At 40.4% G+C, this 23,219-nt stretch overlaps 1 protein-coding gene across 1 annotated transcript in view; it reads left to right on the top strand.

The window, feature by feature from the left end:
- The window catches only part of daam1a (dishevelled associated activator of morphogenesis 1a), a 62,973-nt gene that overhangs the window by 28,037 nt on the left and 11,717 nt on the right, over nucleotides 1-23,219 (top strand). The window contains exons 16-18 of the mRNA XM_048600119.1: nucleotides 7,475-7,559; nucleotides 20,149-20,255; nucleotides 22,707-22,795. Of these exons, the coding sequence (XP_048456076.1) occupies nucleotides 7,475-7,559; nucleotides 20,149-20,255; nucleotides 22,707-22,795 (281 nt within the window). The remainder of the gene's footprint in view (nucleotides 1-7,474; nucleotides 7,560-20,148; nucleotides 20,256-22,706; nucleotides 22,796-23,219) is intronic.

Genomic DNA, 23,219 nt, shown 5'->3' with positions numbered 1-23,219 from the left:
ATACGGTGAAAAGTGTTGTTTTGCATGCTGACCAGACAAATCCTATCTTGTATAAGTACATCAGATGATAGAACAGAATGCAGAATATAGTGTTACAGCTACAGGAGAAGGTACAGAGAAAGATCAACTCTAACATGAGAGATCCATTCATAAGTCTGATGACAGCAGGCAAGAAGCTGTTCTTAAATCTGTTGGTACGTGTTTTCAAACCTTAATCTTCTACCAGATGGAAGAGGGCAAAAGAGTGTATAACCAGGGAGAGAAGTGTAGACTGAGTCAATGGATGGAAGGCAGGCTTTGGTGATGGACTGGGATGCATTCACAACTCTAATTTTTTGCGATCTTGGGCAGAGTAGTTGCCATACTAAGCTGTGATGCAGCTGGATAGGATGCTTTCTGTGGTGCAAGTATAAAAATTGGTAAGAGTCATTGTGGATATGCTGAATTTCTTTAGCTTTCTGAGGAAGCAGAGGCATTGGTTTGCCGCCTTGATTGTAGTGTAGATTAGTGATATTTATTCCTAGGAGCTCGAGGCTCTCACCCACCTCTAACTCAGCACCATTGATACAGACAGGGGCATGTCCTCCATTCCACTTCCTGAAGACAATGACCACCTCCTTTGTTTTGCAGATATTGAGGGAGAGACTGTTGTCTTTACACCATGCCACTAAGCTGTCTATCTGTGTCCTGCACTTGGTCTCATCATTGTTTGAGATCCGACCCACTACGGTAGTGTCACCAGCAAATTTGTAAATGAATTTAGAGCTAAATTTAGCCAAACAGTTGAGTGAATAAGGTGTACAGTAAGGGGCTGAGTACGCAGCCTTGCGGGACACAGGTGTTGAGGAATATTGTGGGGGTGGTGTTGTGGGGGTGGTGTTGTCGCCTGTCCTTAGTAATTGCGGTCTGTGGATCAGGAAGTCGAGGATCCAGTTGCAGAGGGGTGCGCAGAGTCCTTGGTATTGGAGTTTGGTGGGAATTATGGTATTGAGGGCAGGGTTGAAGTAAAATGGGAGTTGATCTAGATATCTTTGCTATCCAGATGTTCCAGGGATGAGAGTAGGGCCAGGGAGATAGGTCCATGGTAGGTGAATTGTAGAAGGTGAAGGCAATTTGGAAAGCTAAAGCTGATGTGTGCCATTACTAACCTCTCAAAGCAATCCGTAATGATGGATGTCACAGCCACCAGGCACGTTGCTTGATTTTTCTTTGGCACCAGGGTGATAGTGGTCTTCTTGAAGCAGGTGGGTGAACCTTGCATCATAGTAAGGAGAGATTAAAGATGTTTGCAAAGACTCCCACCAGCTGGTCCGTGCAGGATCTGAGTGGATGGCCGGGTACTCCATCCGGATCAGTCGTCTTCCGTGGGTTCACTAGCAAGAAGGCCAATCTGACATCTATGGTGATGACTGTGGGTATTGATACACATGAGGCTATGACAACAGGTGACATCATTTCACTGATCTCCTTTTCAAAATGAGCATAGAATACATTGAGCTCATCAGGGGGGGATGCATTGTTGTCAGCAATCCATTTGACTTTGCTCTGTGGCTCTTTATATCATGTAAGCCTTGCCAAAGTTGCTGTGTGTTCATGTGGTTAGTCTAGGACTTTAGTCTGATATTGTCTATTGGCATCCCTGATTTGCTTTATGAAGGTGTACCTAGTATTCCTGTTTCTATCAGTGTTATCTGACTTGAACGTCACATTCCCTGCTGAGGTTCAGGTCTGAATCTTCCGGTTCATCCAGGACTTCTGGTTGGGGAACACTCAGTTTAACTTCTTTTGAAGGTGGTTCTATACGCATTACTAATGAAATCTCTGACAGTAGTGGCATACTCATTTACTTTGGCCGTTGAGTTCTTGAATATGGACAAGTCCACTGACTCCAAGCAGTCACAAAGGAGCTTGTCCAATACCACAGACCAGCACTGTATGACTTTCTATACCAGATCCTCACTCTTCAGTTTCTGCTTGTAAGCTGGGAGAAAGAACAAAGCGTTGTGATCTGATTTACCAAAACATGGGGGGGAATTGAGAAGCAGGCATCTTTGTTTGTGTAGCAATGGTCTAGGTTGTTTGGGCCTCCGGTGGACAGGCGACATGTTAGTGTTATCTTGGTAGCACACTCTTGAAGTTGGCTGGGTTGAAGTCATCTGAAGTTGAAATTCTGAGATGAGATGAGATTCCCGTCAGGGCTCCTTCAGAAATGTGGAGCCGTTCTTCCTTTCTGACAGTTCTTTCATAGCACAGAACTGTTGGGGAAAGGCAAACCATGTCCCCATTTCATAGCAGCTGGTTGCAATATTCTGAGATATGAAGGTCCAGAATCGATGATTTTAACAGCTGTTGTCCCATCAACTCCTATCTATGCTGGAATAACGATGGTTAGGTCATTGGGAAATCTGGACCATTGTTGTGTAGTAATGTACTAGGGTTTTATGTTGGTTTAAAATTAAACTTGTATTCTCTCAAGTTTTGGCAGTTGGCAAGAGAAACCTGAGAGGATACTAGTTGAGGTTTTACTAATTCTTGGGATGTGAGCAGCACTGGCAAGGTTGTCATTTATTGCTCCAGAGTTGGTATTTTCAGCTGTTTTCTTGAACTGCTGCAGTACATGTGGTGTAGCTAACTCACAATGTTGTGAGGAAGGGAGTGCCAGGATTTTTGAAAATTGGGATATGGATGTCGCTGTCTAGACTAGCATTTAATGCTGATCTCCTCAAATTGCATTTGAACTGAGCGACAGAGTCGGTCACGTTGCTGCAGGTCTGAGTTGTATGTGGACCAGACAAGGGAAGGATGGCAGATTTCCAAAAGGACATGAATGAACCAGATTGGTTTTATGACAATTGCCTTGTCAATAACCAACTGTATGGTTACATAGTTGCAGTTTTGTTTCTATTTTTATTGAATTCAAATTCAATAAATTTGGGGGATTTGAATCAATTTCCCTAGTACGTCAGCCTGGGGTTATGGATTACTCGCCCAGCAACATTTTCCATATGCCACTGCATTCCCATTTTAACTTCACGGAAAAGTATATATGTCAGTCTGTTTAGATTTAAACTGTTTTCTCATTGTTTTTAGTAATGAACGTGCCATTTAGATAAATGTATTTCAACAAAATTACAGTAACTCTGGTAACACGTTTCAAATTTTAACTGGAATATACCGTCTGGTGACATCATTGAAACAGTATACGAAATAAACCTCTTACTTTCTTTTGAATAAATCTAAGCTAAATAAAGATCGACTGTTTTCTTGCTTCACCATCTGGCCATCAGGCATATAACACTGATTAACTGAGATTGACAATGTTATGAAGGTAAAGTGTGTATTATTTTAAGATGCCATGAATATATAGTTAAATTCTCATCTTACAACACCAAAATTATGCACAGACTTGTTCAGTCTTAGACTGTTGCTGAGGGTAGTGATTAAATTGATTACTTGGAAATGTTGTCAAAAATGTGGACTGAGAATGAAGGATTCCTTCTTCTAAATATTTAATTGGAGGAGATTTCTGGTAGTCTAGTATAGGGTATTGATAAAGCAGTCTGATAACTTAGTAGAAGTGGAGGAATTGAGAGATGGCAGTTCGGTAGTGTGGAATGTTAGAATAATATTAGCATGGAAACAGACCCTTTGGACCAACTCATGCGTGCCGACCAAAGTCCCATTTGCCAGCGTTTGACCCATGTACCTCTAGACCCTTCCTATTCTGTTGTCAGCATTGTGAAAGAAACCATCTTATTTATTTTCGTTTTTAACATTTTAACTTGCGTTTTAAGTTTGGGTTTTGAATTTTGAGTCAGTAACATTATTGGTTCTCTGAGTCTGAAGTTGAGAATTAACTTTTAAGTATTTCTGCAGCTATAGTGATTTATTTTGTAACAGTTTGTAAAGGCTATTTTGGCAGCTTAATGGCTTTTTGTTTACTTCAGGATTTTACAACTTAGGGTAAGCTATTGTATGTCGAGACTTCTGTTTGAAATTTCTGGACTGGGAGTTTTTTCAAGCTTGAGAGAAATGCCCATACAGGGAGAGACTTTCTTGTTTCAGTTTGTTGTTTTTGAACAATTCTGTGAGATTCTTAGATATAAATATATAAAGGGGGAGAATATAGTAAACGAGATTGCATTAGAGTAAGGAATTAATGGCAATTCCAGGCTGGAACTGTTGAGATAAAACCCTAAAGAGGAATTGAAGGCTGTTTGTTTCATCTTAAATGTATGGTAACTCCAGGAATAAGCTATTGGAGGTTGCAGTCGAGGAGTCAAAGTTACAGTTAGTTTCTCCAGAGTACCCTTTTAAGAGTACTATAGAGAAAGAGATTGTAATGTGAGTACTGTACAAGGGTTGCTGTTGGATCCTCTGCTAGGAATGTTGACTTGTTTTTGAAACTTGTTTTGCAACCAGTGGGACTACGCTTTTACTGCGTGTTTAAAACTTTGTGCTGTAAGTCAATGGATTGGTTATTTTCTTTTGCTTAATAAACTTCTATTTTATTGTTAAGACATAACTGCAACATTGCATGCTTCAGTTGCAATGAGAGAGTACCATGTTCAAACCAAAACAAAACAATAAGATTTCAGTCTGGAATCTGAGTTGTCCAGTCAAAATATCAGCTGAGAATCATAACAGCATCTATGTAAAAACTCATGCTGTGCTTTTCAATCATACCATCATGGGGAAACAAGTGGATGAATGATAGGAAAGGACCAAGAATACATCATTGAGGGGGATCCCAGTGGTATTGATTTGTGGGTAGGAAGGTAAGCCATTGCGTGTAAAACCCAAAAGAACTGTGGATGTATAAATCAAACAAAACCAGAAATAGCTGGAGTAGCTTGGCAGGTCTGGCAGTACCTGTGAAGAGAAATCAGTCATAAGTCTGGTGATGCTTCCTCACAACTGGTGACCCTTCTGAGGAAGGGTCACTGGATTCAAAACGTTAACTCTGATTTCTCTTCACAGTTGCTGCCAGACCTGCTGAGCTTTTCCAGCAATTTCAGTTTTTTTGTTTCTGAAGCCTTTGCATGTGTTCCTCTGGGGGGTGGCATGGCCAAAAGCTACAGGTAGGTTCAGGAGGACGAGGAAGTCAAGTTTACATTTTGTCCCAGTCTCAGGAAGTTATTTGTGACTTCAAGCCATTTCAAAACTGTTGCAAGATTGGAAACCTGATTGGAAGGATTCAAGTAGAGTTCTTGGAAAAATGGTACTTATTTGGAAGGCACCTACGGAATTTTGGAGAGGAAAGGGAGATTTGTGACTAATTCGCAAGGATGGTCGGCTCATTAATTTTTCTAGGAAGAGGAGTGACTTGTGGGCACAATAAGCTAAAAGTGGGCAGAAGACAGGACTAGAGAGGGGGAATAAAGAATGAGCTCAGGTCAGGGCAGATGGAAGCTTTAAAGAGGGTTTGGCCTTGTGGGCTACTGGAAGGGGTGAATACGGCAGAGGTCGGTCATTTTCATAATGTCAAAGATGTCTGTGAGCTCTTTATACTTACTGTCATAAATTCAGTAAATCAATACATTTTTCTCTTGCTCTGGTTGGAAAAAATAAAACAATGTTTCAGCAGCAGAGTACAACTGAAACTACATGATAAATCTATAACTTGTATGTAATCAAAGGTCACCGTTTTAAAATGTTGCTGTTTTTCAGTGGTTCACACTTCATGCTTTTTGTTACTTTAGCTGAAGCTCATACTTTGGGAATCTGGGTAGCATCAACTCTGTGCCAGTTAACAATTTCACAGTGCGCTTTTGGTGTTGCCCTTGTGCCACTGAAGTGCTATACCAGTATCAAACAAACAACTGAAGGTTCATAGAGCGTACAGTATGGAAACAGATCCCTTGGTCCAATTCGTCAATTCCAACCAATCCAGTCCTATTTGCCAGCGTTTGGCCCATATCCCCCTCAACCCTTCCTATTCATATACCCATCCAGATGCCTTTTAAATGTTGTAACTGTACCAGCCTCTACCACTTCTTCTGGCAGCTCATTCCATACATGCACCACCTTCTACATGAAAAAGTTGCCCCTTGGGTCCCTTTTAAATTTTTCCCCTCTGAGCTTAAACTTATGCCCTTTAGTTTTGGATTCCCCCACCCTGAGGAAAAGACCTTGACTATTCACCCTATCCATGCCCCTCATGATTTTATAAACCTCTATAAGGTCACCCCTCAGCCTCCGATGCTCCTGGGAAATAGCCCCAGTCTTTTCAGCCTCTCCTGATAGCGCAAACCCTGCAACCGTAGCAACATCCTTCTAAATCTTTTCTGAACCCCTTTAAGTTTCACAACATCTTTCCTTGTAGCAGGGAGACCAGAACTGAACGTAGTATTCCAAAAGTGACCTAACCAATGTCATATATAGCCACAACATGACCTCCCAACTCCTATACTCAATGCACTGACCAATAAAGGCAAGCATACCAAATGCCGCCTTCACTATCCTGTCTATGTGGGATTCCACTTTCAAGGAATTATGAACCTGCACTCCAAGGTCTCATTGTTCAGCAACACTCCCCAGGACCTTACCATTAAGTGTATAAGTCTTGCCCTGATTTGCCTTTCTAAAATGCATCACCTTGCATTTATCCTAATTAAATTCCATCTGCCACTCTTCAGCCTATTGGTCCATCTGGTCAAGGTCCTGTTGTACTCTTTGCATTCCACTACACCTCTGATTTTCATGTCATCTGCAAACCTACTAACTATACCTCCCATAATTCACATCCAAATCGTTATATAAATGACAAAAAGCAATAGTCCCAGCACTGATCCTTGTGGCACACTGCTGATCATGGCCAGTCAGGAATAAATAGCTTTGCCACTCGTGTGTATGTTGGAGTGAAGGATGGAAAGGAAGCGGATTATATGGCCAAAGGCAACCATCTATGACTACCTGTTTGATAGGTTTGACTTTGTGATATTGTCAAGCAGTATAGAATTACCCCTAACATTTAGTGTTCGGAATGAGATCCAAACCTCCTTGGAGCTCAGTGATTGTGACACATGAAACTATTGATGAAGGGATGATCTGAATTTAAGTTCCAGATTTGAAAGCGTGACATCTAACAGCACCTGTGGGCAAGTTACATTTCTGGTCGAAATGACTTTTTCACAACCATTCAGATGCTGCCATACCTGCTGAATTCTCCATTATTTTCCATTTTTATTTTAGATTTCCGGCATCTGCAGTACTTTGCTTTTATTTAAATGTATCGTGTTCTACCTGCTGAAGTACAACGGTCTACTCAGTTTCAGTGAAACAACAGACTATACATTTACTGAGCATTCTTCAGTAACTGGCATATGAAAAAGAAATTGTAAAGTAGCTCTGATATCTCCCAACTATTGTCAGTGGTTTTGGCATGAGGACTGTCTCCGTTCCCGCTACAGGGTGTATATATAGTAACTGAGAAGATGTAATTTATGTACCTGTTATCTATTTATCTATTTAGGTTAAAGCTGTCCAATGAGGAGATCAAACGTGCTATTTTGACGATGGATGAGCAAGAGGATCTACCTAAGGACATGCTTGAACAGGTACTATGTTGGTTCTGAAGTATTTTGCGCTGCGATTGTACTTAGTGGGGCTGGGTGCCTGGAGGCTATATCACTTCCGTGGTCATTTATATTTTAGACGTGAAGGGCCGCTACATCTCTCATTGGAAGATGAATCTCTCTTGTGCCACTTTTGAACAGATTTTACTTCCAGCAAAGAGTTTAGCAATGATTACCCCTCTCCTCTAAGGAAATACTATACCTCTACTTCTCTTGCATTTGAGCTAATAATAGGAATCTCAGCCAGAAGGTGTTTGGGCAGATGCAGCTGAGTAAAGGTAAAGTGCATAGTCTGATATGTAAATACTGATTTGACTAGGGTGTGTAGATGATGCTGTATGCGTGAGGGAGGCTTTTTTGTATACTGTGCCGTTATGTTGCCAGTGAGGGGCAACATCAGATTGCCATAACCGGTTCAGATGCATAGACTTTTAAAGATAGCATGGGCCCAGGGATGCTGGTCTTTTGGTGGATAACTGCTGAGTGGTGAGTTTTTCTAGGAATGGAATGTGTTAAAAATGGGGACTGATTTGGATGTGAAGGATGACGTTAGAGATGGTGGATAGTTAATAAGATGTATTGGTAAGATTGTGAGAAATCTTACAGGGCCTTAATGGCAAGAATACCTTCAAAAAAACTTGTCATAGTTCTCTGTAAGAGTCGCCCCATGTCTCTCTATTTATAAGCCTGGAATTGGATTTCCTTTTAACCACACTCCACCTGCCCTGCCATCTTCAACACTGTGCAAATATACCTGTAGGTCTGCAGGCCTGTACACAAATTGGAATTGTGCTTTTTATTTATATTTCCTGTCCTCACTCTTCATACTAACATAATACTTCACACTTCTCTGAATTAACTTTCAATAACATATGATCCCCATTCCGCCAACCTGTCTATGTCCTCTTGAAGTCCATGCCTAATTTCCTCAAAACTTCTGTGTTTTGTAGCATGGGCAGATTTTAAAACTTTGCCCAGCATATCCAAGTCAAAAGTGTGTACCAACACTCAGCAAGACCAGGACTACAAGCAGGCTTAAATAATAAGTGGCAAGTTAAATTTGCATTGCACAATTTCTCAATTCCAGTCTCAAACAAGGGAGAATCTAACCAGCTACCCCTGATGTTTAATGGCAATAGCATTAACTAATAACTTAAACAGATTAATGATTTGAATAGTATGACTACAAGATCAAGTCAGAATGGGAATTCTGCAATGAGTAACTCACCTCCTGTCTTCACAAAGCTTTCTAAGAATCCCCAATACGCAAGTCAGCGCTGTGATGGAATACTCACCACTGGCCTGGACACGTGAAGCTCTGACAACACTCTTAGAATGGATAAGAGCTTAATGAGCTAGTTTGACCGGCCCATCACCTTCTTAAACATTCACCTACTCTCTCACCAGTTCGCAACTTTTGCAATGCAAACCATCTACAAGATGCAATGCACGACGTAGCTAGGTTTCTTTGACAGCACCTCCCAAAGCCACAACTACTTTCATCAGGAAGGGCAACAAATAAGAAATAACAAATAGAAGCATTAAAAAAAAAAGGAGAAAAAGTATACCTTTTCACCCTTTGAGCCGACTCTGCTATTCAACATGATCATTGCTAATCATCCAACTGAGTGTTCCATTTCCACTTTCTCCCCATATATAGAAGATAGTGCTTAGTAACGTTGTAAGCTCCAAGGCCCCAATTAAATATATATTGCCATTTGCTCCTTGTCACAGAGTTAGAATCCTGGGACATCCTACCCAACCACGCTCTGAGAATATTTTCGTCTCGCACTTTTCACAGTTCACAAAAGGAGCTCATTATTGCCAATTAGGAGTAGGCAATGAATAAGTAAATTTGTTCAAATAAGGATGAAAGATAAATTTGCCTGCTATGCCCTTTGCTTTGAATGAACAACAGCAATAATTTGGATTTGTATAGCATAATTAACATAATAGGATTAGCAGGTAATGGACTAAAAACAAAAAGGATAAGTACGAAATGGGAGTTGGTTCACAATTTGAAGATGTTGAACTCTTAATATTAAGTCCAGAAGGTTGTAAAGTGCCTAGTCTGAAGATGAGGTGGTGTTCTTCCTGTTTGTGCTGTGATTCACTGGAGCACTGCAACATGCTGAGGACAGATAAGTGGGCATGCGAGCAGGATGCTGTGTTAAAATGACTGGCTACAGGAGAAGGTCAGGGTCATGCTTGAGCACAGACCGAAGGTGTTCCGCAAAGCATTTACCCACTCTGGTTTCTCCAATCTAGAATAGGCCATATTGGGTGAAGCGAATGCAATAGACCACATTGGAGGAGGTACAAGTGAAAGGCTCTTTCACCTGGAAAGACGGTTTAGGGCTTTTGATGATGAGCAGGGATGAGCTGGAGGGGCAGGTGTTGCACCTTCTGCGGTTACATGGGAAGGGGAGTGCTGGTCATGGAGGAATGGACTAAGATGTCCCAGAGGGAACAGTCCCTGTGAAGCGCAGGCGGTGAGTGAGGGGGGAAGATGTTTTTGGTAGTGACATTCTGCTGGAGTTTCTGAAATGGTGGAGGATGATCTTTTGAATGCAGAGCCTGGTGGGATGAAAAATGAAGGGGGACCCGATCATGCTGTTGAGTGATGGAAGCAGCAAGGGTGATAGGTCAGATGCAGTTGAAGGCTCAGTCAACCACAGTGGGTGAGAAACCACTGTTATCGAAGAAAGAAGCTATGTCAGCAGTGCTGTGAAGCTAAACATGGAGTTAGAGGGCAAAGCTCAAATACTAAAAGAAGTACTTTGTAGTTGCTTTTATCAAGGAAGGTGCTGCTACTAACTACATAGTGGAAGTGGAGGCAGTCAAGAGACTGAAATGACTAAAGATTAGTCAAGCAATGATTCTCTGTACTTAAAAGTTGATATGTCACTAGGACCAGAAGAAGAGCATCTGAGGGTATGATGGAAAGGTTTTGCAGAGGTAGTTAATTAATAATCTTCCAAACCTCCTTGGATAGGAAGTGGTGCCATATGACATGAGAATTGCAAATGTTAGACACTTTTCAAAAAAAGATGAAGAACAAATTGTTTTGCTAAATACAATTTAACCTATTGTGGGAAAGCTTTTCAAAATAATTGGGGGCTAAATTAACAGTCACTCAGACAAATGTGAATTAATTAATGAAAATCGGCATACCTTTATATAAAGCAATATTGCAGAGACTAATTACTATGACTACCTTGATTGTGAATTTTGAGGCAACAAAACGTAGCTGAGGGTAATGCTGAAAGTGCTAATTCTAAAAGTGCCATGGAATATGATCATCAATCAACAGCAATGTTGAAGCCCCTGATATAAACTGGATGTCGGATTAGCAGTCTGATTGAGCAACAGTGGAGTGAGAGGGGAGGTGGTGAGGTAAAACTGTTAACATACCCATAGAAGCTATTGTACTTTTCAGATGATGTCTTGGGGCTAATGAGTTGATCAAGAGTGGGAGGGGCTAAGGATATGCCTTGGAGAACACCTGAGGCAGTGGTTACATGAGTGGTAAGAGGAGTCATGAAGTAGTACAGTACGGAAACAGACCCTTTGATTCAGCTCATCCATACTAACCAGATATCTTAAAATAATTTAGCCCCATTTGCCAGCATTTGGCCCATGTCCCTCAACTCTTCAATATTAAGTATACCTATCTAGATGCCTTTTAAATGTTGTAATTGTGCCAGCCTCCTCCACTTCTTCCGTTGGCAGCTCATTCCATACACACATCACCTTCTGCGTGAAAAAGTTGCCCCTTGGGTTTGTTTTAAGTATTCCTCCTCTCACCGTTTGTCCTCGAGTTTTGGACTCGCCCACCCCAGGGAAAAGACCTTTGCTATTCACCCTGTCCATGACTCTCATGATTTTATAAACCTCTATATAAGGTCACCCCTCAGCCTCTGATGCTCCAGGGAAAATGCCCCAAACTTTCGCTATAGCTCAAACTCTCCAACTCTGGCAACATCCTTAAATCTTTTCTGAACCCTTTCAAGTTTCACACGTTCCTATAGTAGGGAGACTAGAATTGCACATTGGTTATGCCACTTTTGGAATACTATGTACTGTACAGCTGCATCATGACCTCCAAACCTCTATACTCAATGTGTTGACCAATAAAGTCGGAGTCATATAGCATGGAAACAGATTCTTCAGTACAGCTAGTCCACGCTAACCATGTTCCCAAACTAAACTAGTCCCACTTGCCTGTTTGGCCCAAATCTCTCCAAACCTTTCCTATTCATGTACTTATCCAAATGTCTTTTAAATGTTGTAACTGTACCTGCATCCACCACTTCCCCTGGCAATTGATTCAACACATGACCCATGCTGTGTTGTTTTTAAAAAATGTTGGCACCACACTCCCATGTCCTTTGGAAAACTTTGTCCCCCCACACTCTGGCTAATTAGTTAAGTTCATAACTAGAGGGGTGCAGGCCCAATCAGCTGATTGGCTGTTTAAAAAAAAAAAAAAAAAGTTTTGAGGGAGAATAGTGCAGACTAATGTGTCACTGGCCCCAAACAGGTTGTGAATTGGACTAGAGTGGATGGAATATTGGTCAGTGTTGCTTCACTACTGCACTGGGATGTCGATCATAAGTGGAACTTGAACCCTGAACCTTGTGATTCAGGGGCAAGTGTGCTATTACTGAGCCCAGCTTTTGCATTGAAACCTGGCACCTGAAATCCAATGGGTCCAGCCCGTTTCCAGATAATTAGAGTGGCAAGTGCAGACAAATAGTACCCGTTATTATATAGAATGTATGGCACAAATAAGCTATTTAGCCCAGTCGGTCTATGTTGTAAATTCTAGTCCATGTTGGCCTCCACCCACCCTACTTTGATTCAATCCACAGTGGTCAAAAACGCCTTTGACTGTGTCTCTCGCATTTCCCGCAACTCATCCCTCCCTGCAACAACAACCAAAACAGAATCCCCCTCGTCCTCACATACCACCCCACCAACCTCCTGGATCCAACGCATCATCCTCCGGCACTTCCGCCATCTGCAATCTGACCCCACCATCAAAGACATTTTTCCCTCCCCACCCTTATCTACCTTCCGGAGAGACCACACTCTCCGTGAATCCCTTGTCCGCTCCACACTCCCCACCTGCCCCACCACCCCCGGCACTTTTCCTTGCAACCGCAGAAAGTGCTACGCTTGCCCCTACACCTCCCCCCTCACCCCCATCCCAGGCCCCAAGAAGACCTTCCACATCAAGCAGATGTTCACCTGCAGATCTGCTAATGTGGTATACTGTATCTGCTGTTCCTGATGTGGCCTCCTCTACATCGGGGAAACCAAACGGAGGCTTGGAGACCGCTTTGTGGAACACCTACACTCGATTTCGTGACAAACGACTGCACCTCCCAGTTGCGAACCATTTCAACTCCCCCTCCCACTCCTTGGACGACATGTCCATCCTGAGCCGCCTCCAGTGCCACAATGATGCCACCCGAAGGTTGCAGGAACAGCCCCTCATATTTCGCATTGATACCATTGCGCTGCAGGGTTCCCATGTGGACTTCACAAACTTCAAAATCTCCCCTCCCCCGACCACAGCCCAAAACCAGCCCTGCTCGTCCCTGCCTCCCTAACCTGTCCGTCCTTCCTCCCACCTATCCACTCTTCCCACCTCAACCCCCACCCCAACCTCCTACCTACCAGCATCATCCCTACCTCCTTGATCTGTCTGTCTTCCCTGGACTGATCTATCCCCACCCTAACTCCCCACCTACACTCACCTTTGCTGGCTCCATCCCTGCCTCTTTGACCTGTCTGTTTCCTCTCCACCTATCTGCTCCTTTATCCATCTTCCATCCGCCTCCCCCTCTGTCTCTATGCATTTCAGAATCCCCTTCCCCTCCCCCATTTCTGAAGAAGGGTCCAGACCCGAAACGTCCTGCTCCTCTGATGCTGCTTGGCCTGCTGTGTTCATCCAGCTCTACACCTTGTTATCTAAGATAGCTTTGTTTCTGTCTTTCTCACATACTTTGCTAGTTCCGCCTTAAGTCTGTCCATGCTACTTGCCCCAACTGTTCGCCTCTCTAAGCATGCTTTGGATAAGATCATTTTCCTGAATTCCTCCTTGAATTTAATTGTAAATATCTTCTATTTATGACTGCCTAGTTTTGCACTCCCTCCACGAGTGCAAACGTCCTTCATGTAGCATGCTACTTTTCCCTGTGTCAAATACTTTAACAAACTGTGTGTTTCACTACCTGCATTGCGATGGGAGGAGTTCCAACTTCCACCTTTCTGAAAAGGGTATTGCCATCGCTAGTTTATCGGTTTTCTTCTGAATAGAAATATATGGCATATGAAATGCACCATGGTGTTCTGAAAAAAATTAAATATTGCTTATATCAAGAATATAAGTTTTTTTTTTTTTTTTTTTTTTTGGTCTTCTCTCCTTTAGAGCATGTGTATGCAAAAAATCCCAGTTTCGTAGACTATACAGAAGAAAGCCATTCGCCCCATTGTGTACATGCTGGTCAACGCAGATATGACTACATTTTCCTGCTTTTGGCCCCGTAGACTTGAAGGTTAAGACAATACAAGTGAATATTTAAATATTGAGAGTTTTTGACTAAACCACTCTTTCAGGCAGTGAGGTCCAGATTCCTGCGACCCTCTGGGTGAAAACTCTTTTTTTCAACTCCTGTTAGCCTTCTACCTCTTGGCTTTAACCTATGTCCCTGGTTATTGATCTCTGTCTACTCATGGAGCAAGGGCCTTCTTATCCAACTCAGCATATCTCAATCTTAGATACCTCCATCAGGTCCTGTCTCAAGCTTTGCTGCTCCGAAGAAAACAATCCCACCCTGTCTAATCTTTCCTCTTAGCTCAGATGCTTCAGTCCAAGTAGTATCCTGGTAAATCTCCTGTGCACCTTTACTAGTGTAAATCACATCCTTTGTATAATATAGTGAACAGATCACTCTGAGCATCGACTTTAATGTAAATGTAGCAAAATGATTTGCAATTAAGATTAATACTTGTGGAACCGGATTAGCTAACTAAAGTTGCAGATATGATTGAAATTTGAGGTTTGTCTGTCTGAGTTACAAAAGCCATGTGTTAGATAAATGTTGGGTAAAGAAAATTCTAAACACACTGCAGAATTTGCCTTAATGGCAGCATATAATTTCTAGTAGATGCAATCATTGAGTTTTGCAGTTCGCGTACTTCTCATAAATTCTTCAAAATGTTCTAGATTTTCAACTTAAATTGTTCTCGCCTTCCAGCAAGTGAAGATAGACGTTTCCAGAAAATAAATTCAACAGTCCTTTATCAAGCCTGCTGAGTACCAGGGTTATTGCTTATTTTTAATGTCTGAGACATTCTAATGAATAGCTGAATGTTTATGGTTATTTCAAATTGCTCTATTTCTTTGGCATTCTTCACAAACAGCACACTTGTGTACAAGATACTGCTGCATTCCTGCCTTTGTTGCATTTGTCATTGCACTTACCAGCTCTTTACCAGAGATGATGTAGAACCACATGGGCTGGAAACACGTGGCATAAATTGCTGATGCTGGATATGAGCTCTGGTTAATGATTGGGCTACTTCAGCCAGTGTTGTAACCTTTGGTATGGGCAGCATGCAGCGTGCTTGTCGTGTCCTACTGGGATACAAAGATTAAGCATCTCAAGAGTTTAAAACTCATGTAAGTAACGTAAACCGGTGATAGTAGCAAACAATATAAGAGACCAAAGGCTGGTGAAACCAAAGGCACATGGTAGTTGCAATTTAATGTCGAAATGTAGGAGGTAATTTTGATAGGAAAAGTAAAAGGTGATATAAACCAAATGACACAGTTTCAAAGGGGATATAAGAACAGAGACTCTAGATGTTCATATGGACCAATGTGTTATATAGCTTTTTTAATGTATATGGCATTCTTCTCTTTACACAAAAAAATGTGAATCGCAAAAGCGTGGATGTTGTGATAAATCTTTATAAATCATTTTAATTCAGAAGTTGAACCTAACTGCAGAAAGCTCTGATCTGACACCCTCTGCAGAGAGAGTGAGTTAGCATGACAAGTCCAACATGACTCTTCTTTGAAATAGTTATGCAGTATATTACTGGTGGACTTAGCTGGAATATTGTGCCCACTTCTAGGCATTTCACTTCAGGAAGCACGCATGGTCTTGGAGAAGTTGCAGTGCAGATTTATCAGAATGGTACCAGGAATGATGGAATTCAGTTTTGTGAAGAGACTGTAGAATCTCAAAGCTTTCTACTTGCAGCATAGAAGGCTGTGGGGGGAATTAACAGAATGATTCAAACTTTTAAAGTGCTTTGATGGAATGAATATGGCCAGACTGTTTCCATTAACAGGGTTGTCAATAAGCAGAGGGTACAGATTTAATATAATTGGCAAAAGAAAAGGAAGTTTTTTTTTACAGTTATGATTTGGCACAGATTGCTCAAAAGGGTGTTGGAAGCAGATTCAGTAGTAATTTTGGAAAAGGAGTTGGAACTATAAAGTTATAAAAGGAAACATTTGTAGAGCAATGGAGAAAGAGCAGGGGATAGACCTGCTCCAGTATTCTGTGTTGCTTGTGGTTAATCTGGAATTTTTGTTCTGCTTTTTGAAGTTGTTAAACAAATTGTAATGAAAGTACTTTATTTTCAAAGGAAAAGTTAGCGATTTACAAATAGCTACCAGCCAATAAGATTGAAAATATTTATTTAAATGCAGTCCTTTGTTATGAAATATACCATATCATTTAAATACGGGTCGGTTCTGAAAGTTTTGCATATGTATCATAGAACACGTTTTATGGAAATTGCTGTCCTGTTCTCTGATTTAATTCAATTTCCATTTTTGTGCATTGGTCTATTCTATTTTTCTATCCTGTAAGTTCTTAATAGGCATGATAATTCAACAGTACCTGGGATTTCGGCTGAGCTATCCCATGTACCGCATTCGCTCATTGTAGCTTAACACTTTTTGTACAGGCAACAGGGGAGAGTGTAACAACTTGATTGGAAGAGTGAAATGTATTGCAGTGTGGTGTTATAGTTTGGTCCTGTCCATTTTTAAAATCAATTTTTGTTCTCCAACATGTGCCATGGTCAAATATATTTTATAACCAGAACTGCGTGCATTTAAGCTATTCCCAAACCTGTCTAATTAAGCTAATGACTGGAAAGTGTACTCGTAATGGCCCAATGTGGCATACCAGCTGGATTTTCCTCCTTGGAAGGAAGTGCTAGGTGGTATGGCAAATGTCAGGAAACCGATTTTGAGCAAATTGTACGAAGTTGCTATCATAATCCCACTCCACACACAGCACAATTAAGCTTTTACCTACGTACAGCTTTTACAGTTTTATTTTAAGCTGTACGGTTGGTGTTTGTGCATCAGTTCAGATTTTTAACTTCTGTGAAAACTGGTAGATTTCAAGTTGCTGTTTTACACCTCACCTACATGATACTGTAGTAAGTGCCTTTCAGTGTGTGCATATGACCCCTTCCATTGTGTATTTTGAAGTGCATAATGGATTTTAAAATTTAATGAAATTCACTTAATTTAAAAAAAGCTTTCAGTGATTAGTACCATATGGAAATTGAATTGAAAGCAAGAATCTATATTTTAAAATTTTGGGTGAACCTTTCCAGCACATTTACTGAGGTAAGCTCTTAAGGCATATCAGTGCTAGATTGCTTACTGTTGTACAGTTGGATAGTTTTGAGTTTTTTTCCTTTAGCTTTATTCTTGATACACAAGCAAGTGCAATATTGGCAATAAAACTGCCAGAAACTCAGGTTATTTAGTGTATATTAAGAGTCTAGTTAGAAACTTTTTTACACCCTCCTGAAATTTTTGTTATTAACAAATTAATACCATCTCTGTTAGTCATGACACTGTTTTTAGAAAGATTCTTTATTGTGGATTTAATTTTTTTTTATCTGAAACGGAAGACCTCTCTTAAAGTTAAATGATTTGTAAAAGCGTTTGAGTAATGGATTATGAATTACATGTGGTTTACAATTGCGGACAGTTTTTGTATTCCTGTTTGACGTACATAATATTGCTTTAGGGTGACAGAAGCTGGCTTGTTACTTTATAGGAATCTCCTTGCACCTTAATCCCTTCTCTTTCATCAATTCAACTTCATGCTGCCACATCTGACTGCCATTAGTCAGCTGAGTGGAGACAGCTGGTTACAGTTTAAAATGCGAACAAAATAAAGCAGTAGTTCTTTCAAGCTTCCATGAATTGAGGATCTTTGTAATATAGTCCAGATCAAGGGTCCTTTTTCCTTTTAAGATGAAGGGAAAGGATTAAAGAACACCAGTCATTGCCAACCGTTAGCGGTCACACAAATCAGAAAGTAACCTGAGGAAAGTACAATTTCACAACTACTTCAAGTACTCAGCTCTCCTGTAAAATGTTTGTAATATGAATCTTGAAATTTTATTGATTGTTTTTATCGTGAAGTTCACGTGCCAAGATTAAATTGCCCGAATCCAGAGAAAGCAAAAATTTGTGGAGGGTGCGAAAGGTCTGTTACAGTATTGAAATCGAGACAGAATGCAACATTTGGGCTAAGAAGTTTATTGTATATTTTATCTTGTACAATCTTTTTTAAATTAGTATTTTACTTGTTTCTTTACAAATTTAGTACAAAACTTAAATTGAAACATTTAAATGATGTTGTAAAAGGTTTGATTAGTTTTGGATGTCCAAATTTCATACAAATAGAATCTTTAATACTCAGTTAACCTGATTATAACGTTTAGTCAATATATCGAACATAAAACGGTATAGCACAGTACAGGCCCTTCGGCCCACGATGTTGTGCCGAACTTTTACCCTAATCCTAAGGTCTATCTAACCTCCACCCTTACCTTATACTATCATCCATATGCCTGTCTAGTAGCCGCTTAAATGCCCCTAATAAGGCTGACTCCACTACCCTCTCCGGCAATGCATTCCACACTCCGACCACTCTGAGTAAAGAACCTACCTCTGACGACTCCCCTATATCTACCTCCACTCCACTTTAAAACTATGCCCCCTCGTAATAGCTACCTCCACCCTAGGAAAAAGTCTCTGGCTGTCCACTCTATCTATACCTCTGATCATTTTGTACACGTCTATCAAGTCACCTCTCATCCTTCGTTGTTCTAAAGAGAAAAGCCCTAGCGCTCTCAACCTTTCCTCGTAAGACCTTCCCTCCATTCCAGGCAACATCCTAATATGCTGAATAATTCGCTTGTATGTGAGTGCTTGAAGTAATTTGCTATACTATGGTTACCAGATTGAATTCAGATGGTTCTTCTGAAAATGTTTTTGCAGAGTTTGACTTCAAATATTTCTTATTTTTACATGACTTCTTCTCGCTCTATTTATTTGAAGGATTGTAGAGTAGACATGCGTAGATGTTGATTACGGTCCAATACTTGATTGAAATGAGTTTGGACAGAGAATGATGGTGAAATATTTGACACAGTTTCACAGCTTGAGGTGATCTTATTTTTGTCTAATAGTCTCCCTGGAACATGATCAGGAATTGTATAAAATTAAACTCAGATCACCAAATGTGTTATACAGTATATCAAACTAGGTATCTACATATCAATTGACACTGGAGAAATAAACAATATACCTAATATCAGCAAGTACTGTATGTGGGTTTTATATGTCCGAACTGATGTAGGAATTTTCTGAAGGCTGAGAAGAAGGCTGGGACCTCTGTAATTTTCGAATCCTTGTAGCATGGAAAAGGCCATTTTGCCCATGGAGTGTGCACCAACCTGCTGAAGAGTATCCCACCCAAATCTCATTCCCTGTAACCCTGCATTTACCACAGCTAATTCACCTAGCCTACACATCCCTGGACACTAAGGAGAATTTACATGGCCACTTCACCTGATCGGCACATCTTTGGATTGCGGGAAGAAACCAGAGCATCCAGAGTAAATCCACACAGACACTGGAAGGATGTGCAAACTCTACAGAGTCATCCAAGGGTGGAATCGAACCTGGGTCCCTGGTGCTATAAGGCAGCAGTGTTAACCACTGAGCCACCGTGCTGCCCAATCATTCATAGATATCGCCCAATCCTTGCGTAATCATTTTACATTGGATTCCTTCCTGCTGGAAGGGATTTTTTTTTTTTTTTTTTTTTTGGAACTAGATTATCAATCTAAAATGCAATTACAAGTATTCAAGAATAGAACCTGAGAACAATGTTGGATTGATCTGCACTACTTTACAACATTATGATGAGAAATGGTCCTTTGGTTGTGGAGTTGTTTCTTAAAAGGGGCCAGTGGCTCCATATGTGGGGAGATGAAAAATGGCAAGGCACTTGAATATGGGCTATTTTTCTATAATATAGATGCAGCTTTATGAGAAATCTATTTTAGTAAGAATGCTTTAATTGGTTCTTAATGTTCTTATTCCAACTGGAAATATATTGCATGAACATAAAAAAATGATTTTAAATAATAAAGTTAAAATTATCCAGATTAAATATGCAATGTGCGTACAATTAAGGAAATTAATTTTAAATTCCCTTTTCAGCTGCTGAAATTTGTCCCCGAGAAAAGTGATGTTGATCTGCTAGAGGAGCACAAGCATGAAATTGAGCGCATGGCAAAAGCAGATAGGTTCTTGTATGAAATGAGCAGGTATGAATATTAGAACACTGATATAAGCAGAAATCTCTTGACAAAATAATTTGGTAGAATGCTTTTGTGCCAACATGTTGTTTATTGTATTGGCATGAGTTTTTGTCTGCAAGTGGTAAAAGTCTCCGTTAAGGTTAGTGTTACGAAGTTGGATAGAGTAATTGAGGTGGAAGGCAGGAAGCTAAAATGTGTGGTTCCTTTAAGACATTTGTGCTTTATCTCTACGTAGAAATTTTAAAAACAAGTGCGTCTGTGAGGAGCAGCCAAAGTTGCCAGTACAGAGAGCCTCAAAAAGTGAAACAGATGTATCAAAAATGCCTTACAGGTGACAGGCAAACCAGCAGTCTTGTTTTGATTAAAAACTGAAAGAACTGCAGATGCTATGAATCGGAAACAAAAACGAAGTTGCTGGAAAAGCTCAGCAGGTCTGGTAGCATCTGTGAAGGAAAAACCAGAGTTAAATTTCGGGTCCGGTGACCCTTTCTCAGAACTGAGGAGAGGTCACCAGACCCGAAACATTAACTCTGTTTTTTTCCTTCACGGATGCTACCAGACCTGCTGAGCTTTTCCAGCAACTTTGTTTTAGTCTTGTTTTGATGTTGTGACAACACGTTTGAATTCAGCCAATTAATTTAAAATCAAACATGGCGATTCAAAGCCAATTGAATTTAAATCTGATGGTGTTGATAACCTGAAACCAACCATATTATGAGAATTTGATTGTCATTATGGGTATATAAGACAAGGGCATTTGGAAAATCGGAGGGGGCCAACTGTCGTCTGAAAGACTCAACTGCTACCTGCCAGAGTTAGGACAATTCAGCTGTCAGAGAAAAACCCATCTAATCAAAGGTACCATGGTATTTTAGAGCTCAAAGTACTCATTGAAGAAATTAGAGATAAAACATTCCTGACAGCAGAATTAACGGAAGAAAGGCGTTTGGAGAGGACCAAAAATTTTCAGAAAACAGTCTGTGAGATCTTGGAGAGATTGAGTTATAATTTATTGCTTCTTATTAATTAGGTTTATATTAGTGGGACATGTTTTTATTTAAACAGTATTCATAGAGTTTAAACCAGTTAGGGAGTAATTAGTAGTCTAGGGGAGAATTGTTGGTTTGTTAGTAATTTTGTTAATTTGTTCATTGTTGGGTTAAATAAATAAATTGTTTCTTGTTACCTGTAAAGTGGAGATCAGGGATTTTCTTTCTTTTAACCACTCTTTAAATAGATTTATGAGCGGAAAGACTAGCTTCTCAGGGTGTTTAGGGGATAATTATTAGGGAGGAGCCCCTACTCCTGTCATAACAGATTAGGGCTTATGTTTTAGTTTAATTATCAGAGGGGTTTGGCCATTCCCTGTCGTAACATGAGTTATAGAAATGAACTGCAGGACACTTGTGGAAGTTGTAGTCTGGTTGAATATTAATTCTTTTGGACAAAAAATAGGAAACCTAAGGAAATATGAGTTGTTGTGTTGTAATAATATTCTTTTTAATAAGCCATAACATGTTTGCAGTAATAATTACAATTACACAAAGACTTTGTTTGGTTGGGTTTCTTGAAACCGACTATTGTCAGAAACAGAATATTTTTGTATTTGGATGCTGGTTGACTGTAGTTTACTCGATAGTGTTATCGACTGAAAGGTAGGGGGTCAGTTAGCTCAGTTGAGTGGACAGCTGGTTTGTGATGCAGAGTGCCAACATTAGGGGTTCAATCCCGGCACTGGCTGAGGTCACCATTAAATGTCTTGCTGCCTTAAAGTCACCACCAGTCATGTTTATCTAATGAGAGAGCAGTGTTTTGGTCATCTAGGAATGTGGCAACTTTCCTTTTGCTAGACTGAAAGATTATAGATACATTGCTATGCATAACTTGATAATGTTTGGAGACTCCCAATGCTTTTCAACTAAATTAAGGAATTGACTTAAATAAAAAGGAGGGAAATTCAGCTTCAATTGTGGTGTGAAGTGGGCAGCAACTGATTGGTCAGCTGTTCTAAAATCTTTCATCTCCACCTCTCTCTTCACCACCACCACCACCTACCCCCCCTCACCACCCCCCCCCCCCCCCCGCCTCCTCACTCCTTTCTCCTTCCTGTTGAAATCAATAGAAAGGGGATTGGGTTTGGACGCATAATGAATGACTGATTTGTTTATCTGATGACCCAGCTAAAGTTGAATTTCACTGCCAAAGACACAAGTGGATGTGACAGATCAGTTTAGTGTGTGCTCGAGTATGTGTGAGAGAGAGACTTTTACAGGTCTTGGCCTTAAAATATATTGTTTTGGGATGTCTTACCCTAATGTTAAAATGTCATAGTTAGAAAGTATACATTTTCTACTGGAATGATCTGTTTGAATTGTTTAATGATAGCAATTTTCGGACAGAATTCCTGCTGTAAGACACTGCATTCATGTTCATGTGGATTGTTTTTATTTTCACTAGAATTCCTCACTACCAGCAAAGATTGCAGTCCCTCTATTTCAAGAAGAAATTTGCTGAAAGAGTGGCTGAAATTAAACCCAAAGTTGAAGGTATAACTTCTGCTGTTATCAGTCTTGCTTGCTTTAGTGTTTCTAGCCTTGTCAGCATTCAAAGTAGATAAGATAAACATCGTTACTTAAGAATAACCAATGGAAAATTGTCTTAATTTTCTTCAATTGACTTCACTTGTCCTGTTTCACAATATGTCTAGTTATGTGCTAAAACATTTCCAATAAGTTTTTATAGTAAATAATTTCACAGAATCACAATTGTTACAGCATAGAAGGAGACATTGGTCCATAATCGCTGTGCTGGCTCACACAAAGTGTATTTCACCTCGTACTGTTTTTGTCTTCTCTTAGCCCTTCATTTTCTTCCCTTTTTTAGATAATTCAATTCCCTCTCGAATACCCTGATTGAACTTGGCTGTCTCTGTGTGTCTCTGTGTGTCTCTGTGTGTCTCTGTGTGTCTCT

The sequence above is a fragment of the Rhincodon typus genome, chromosome 8 (genome assembly GCF_021869965.1).
Source record: "Rhincodon typus isolate 14 chromosome 8, sRhiTyp1.1, whole genome shotgun sequence".
NCBI lineage: Eukaryota > Metazoa > Chordata > Chondrichthyes > Orectolobiformes > Rhincodontidae > Rhincodon > Rhincodon typus.
Note: the sequence above shows the minus strand (reverse complement) of the source record. Positions and strands in the feature narration are given on the sequence as shown.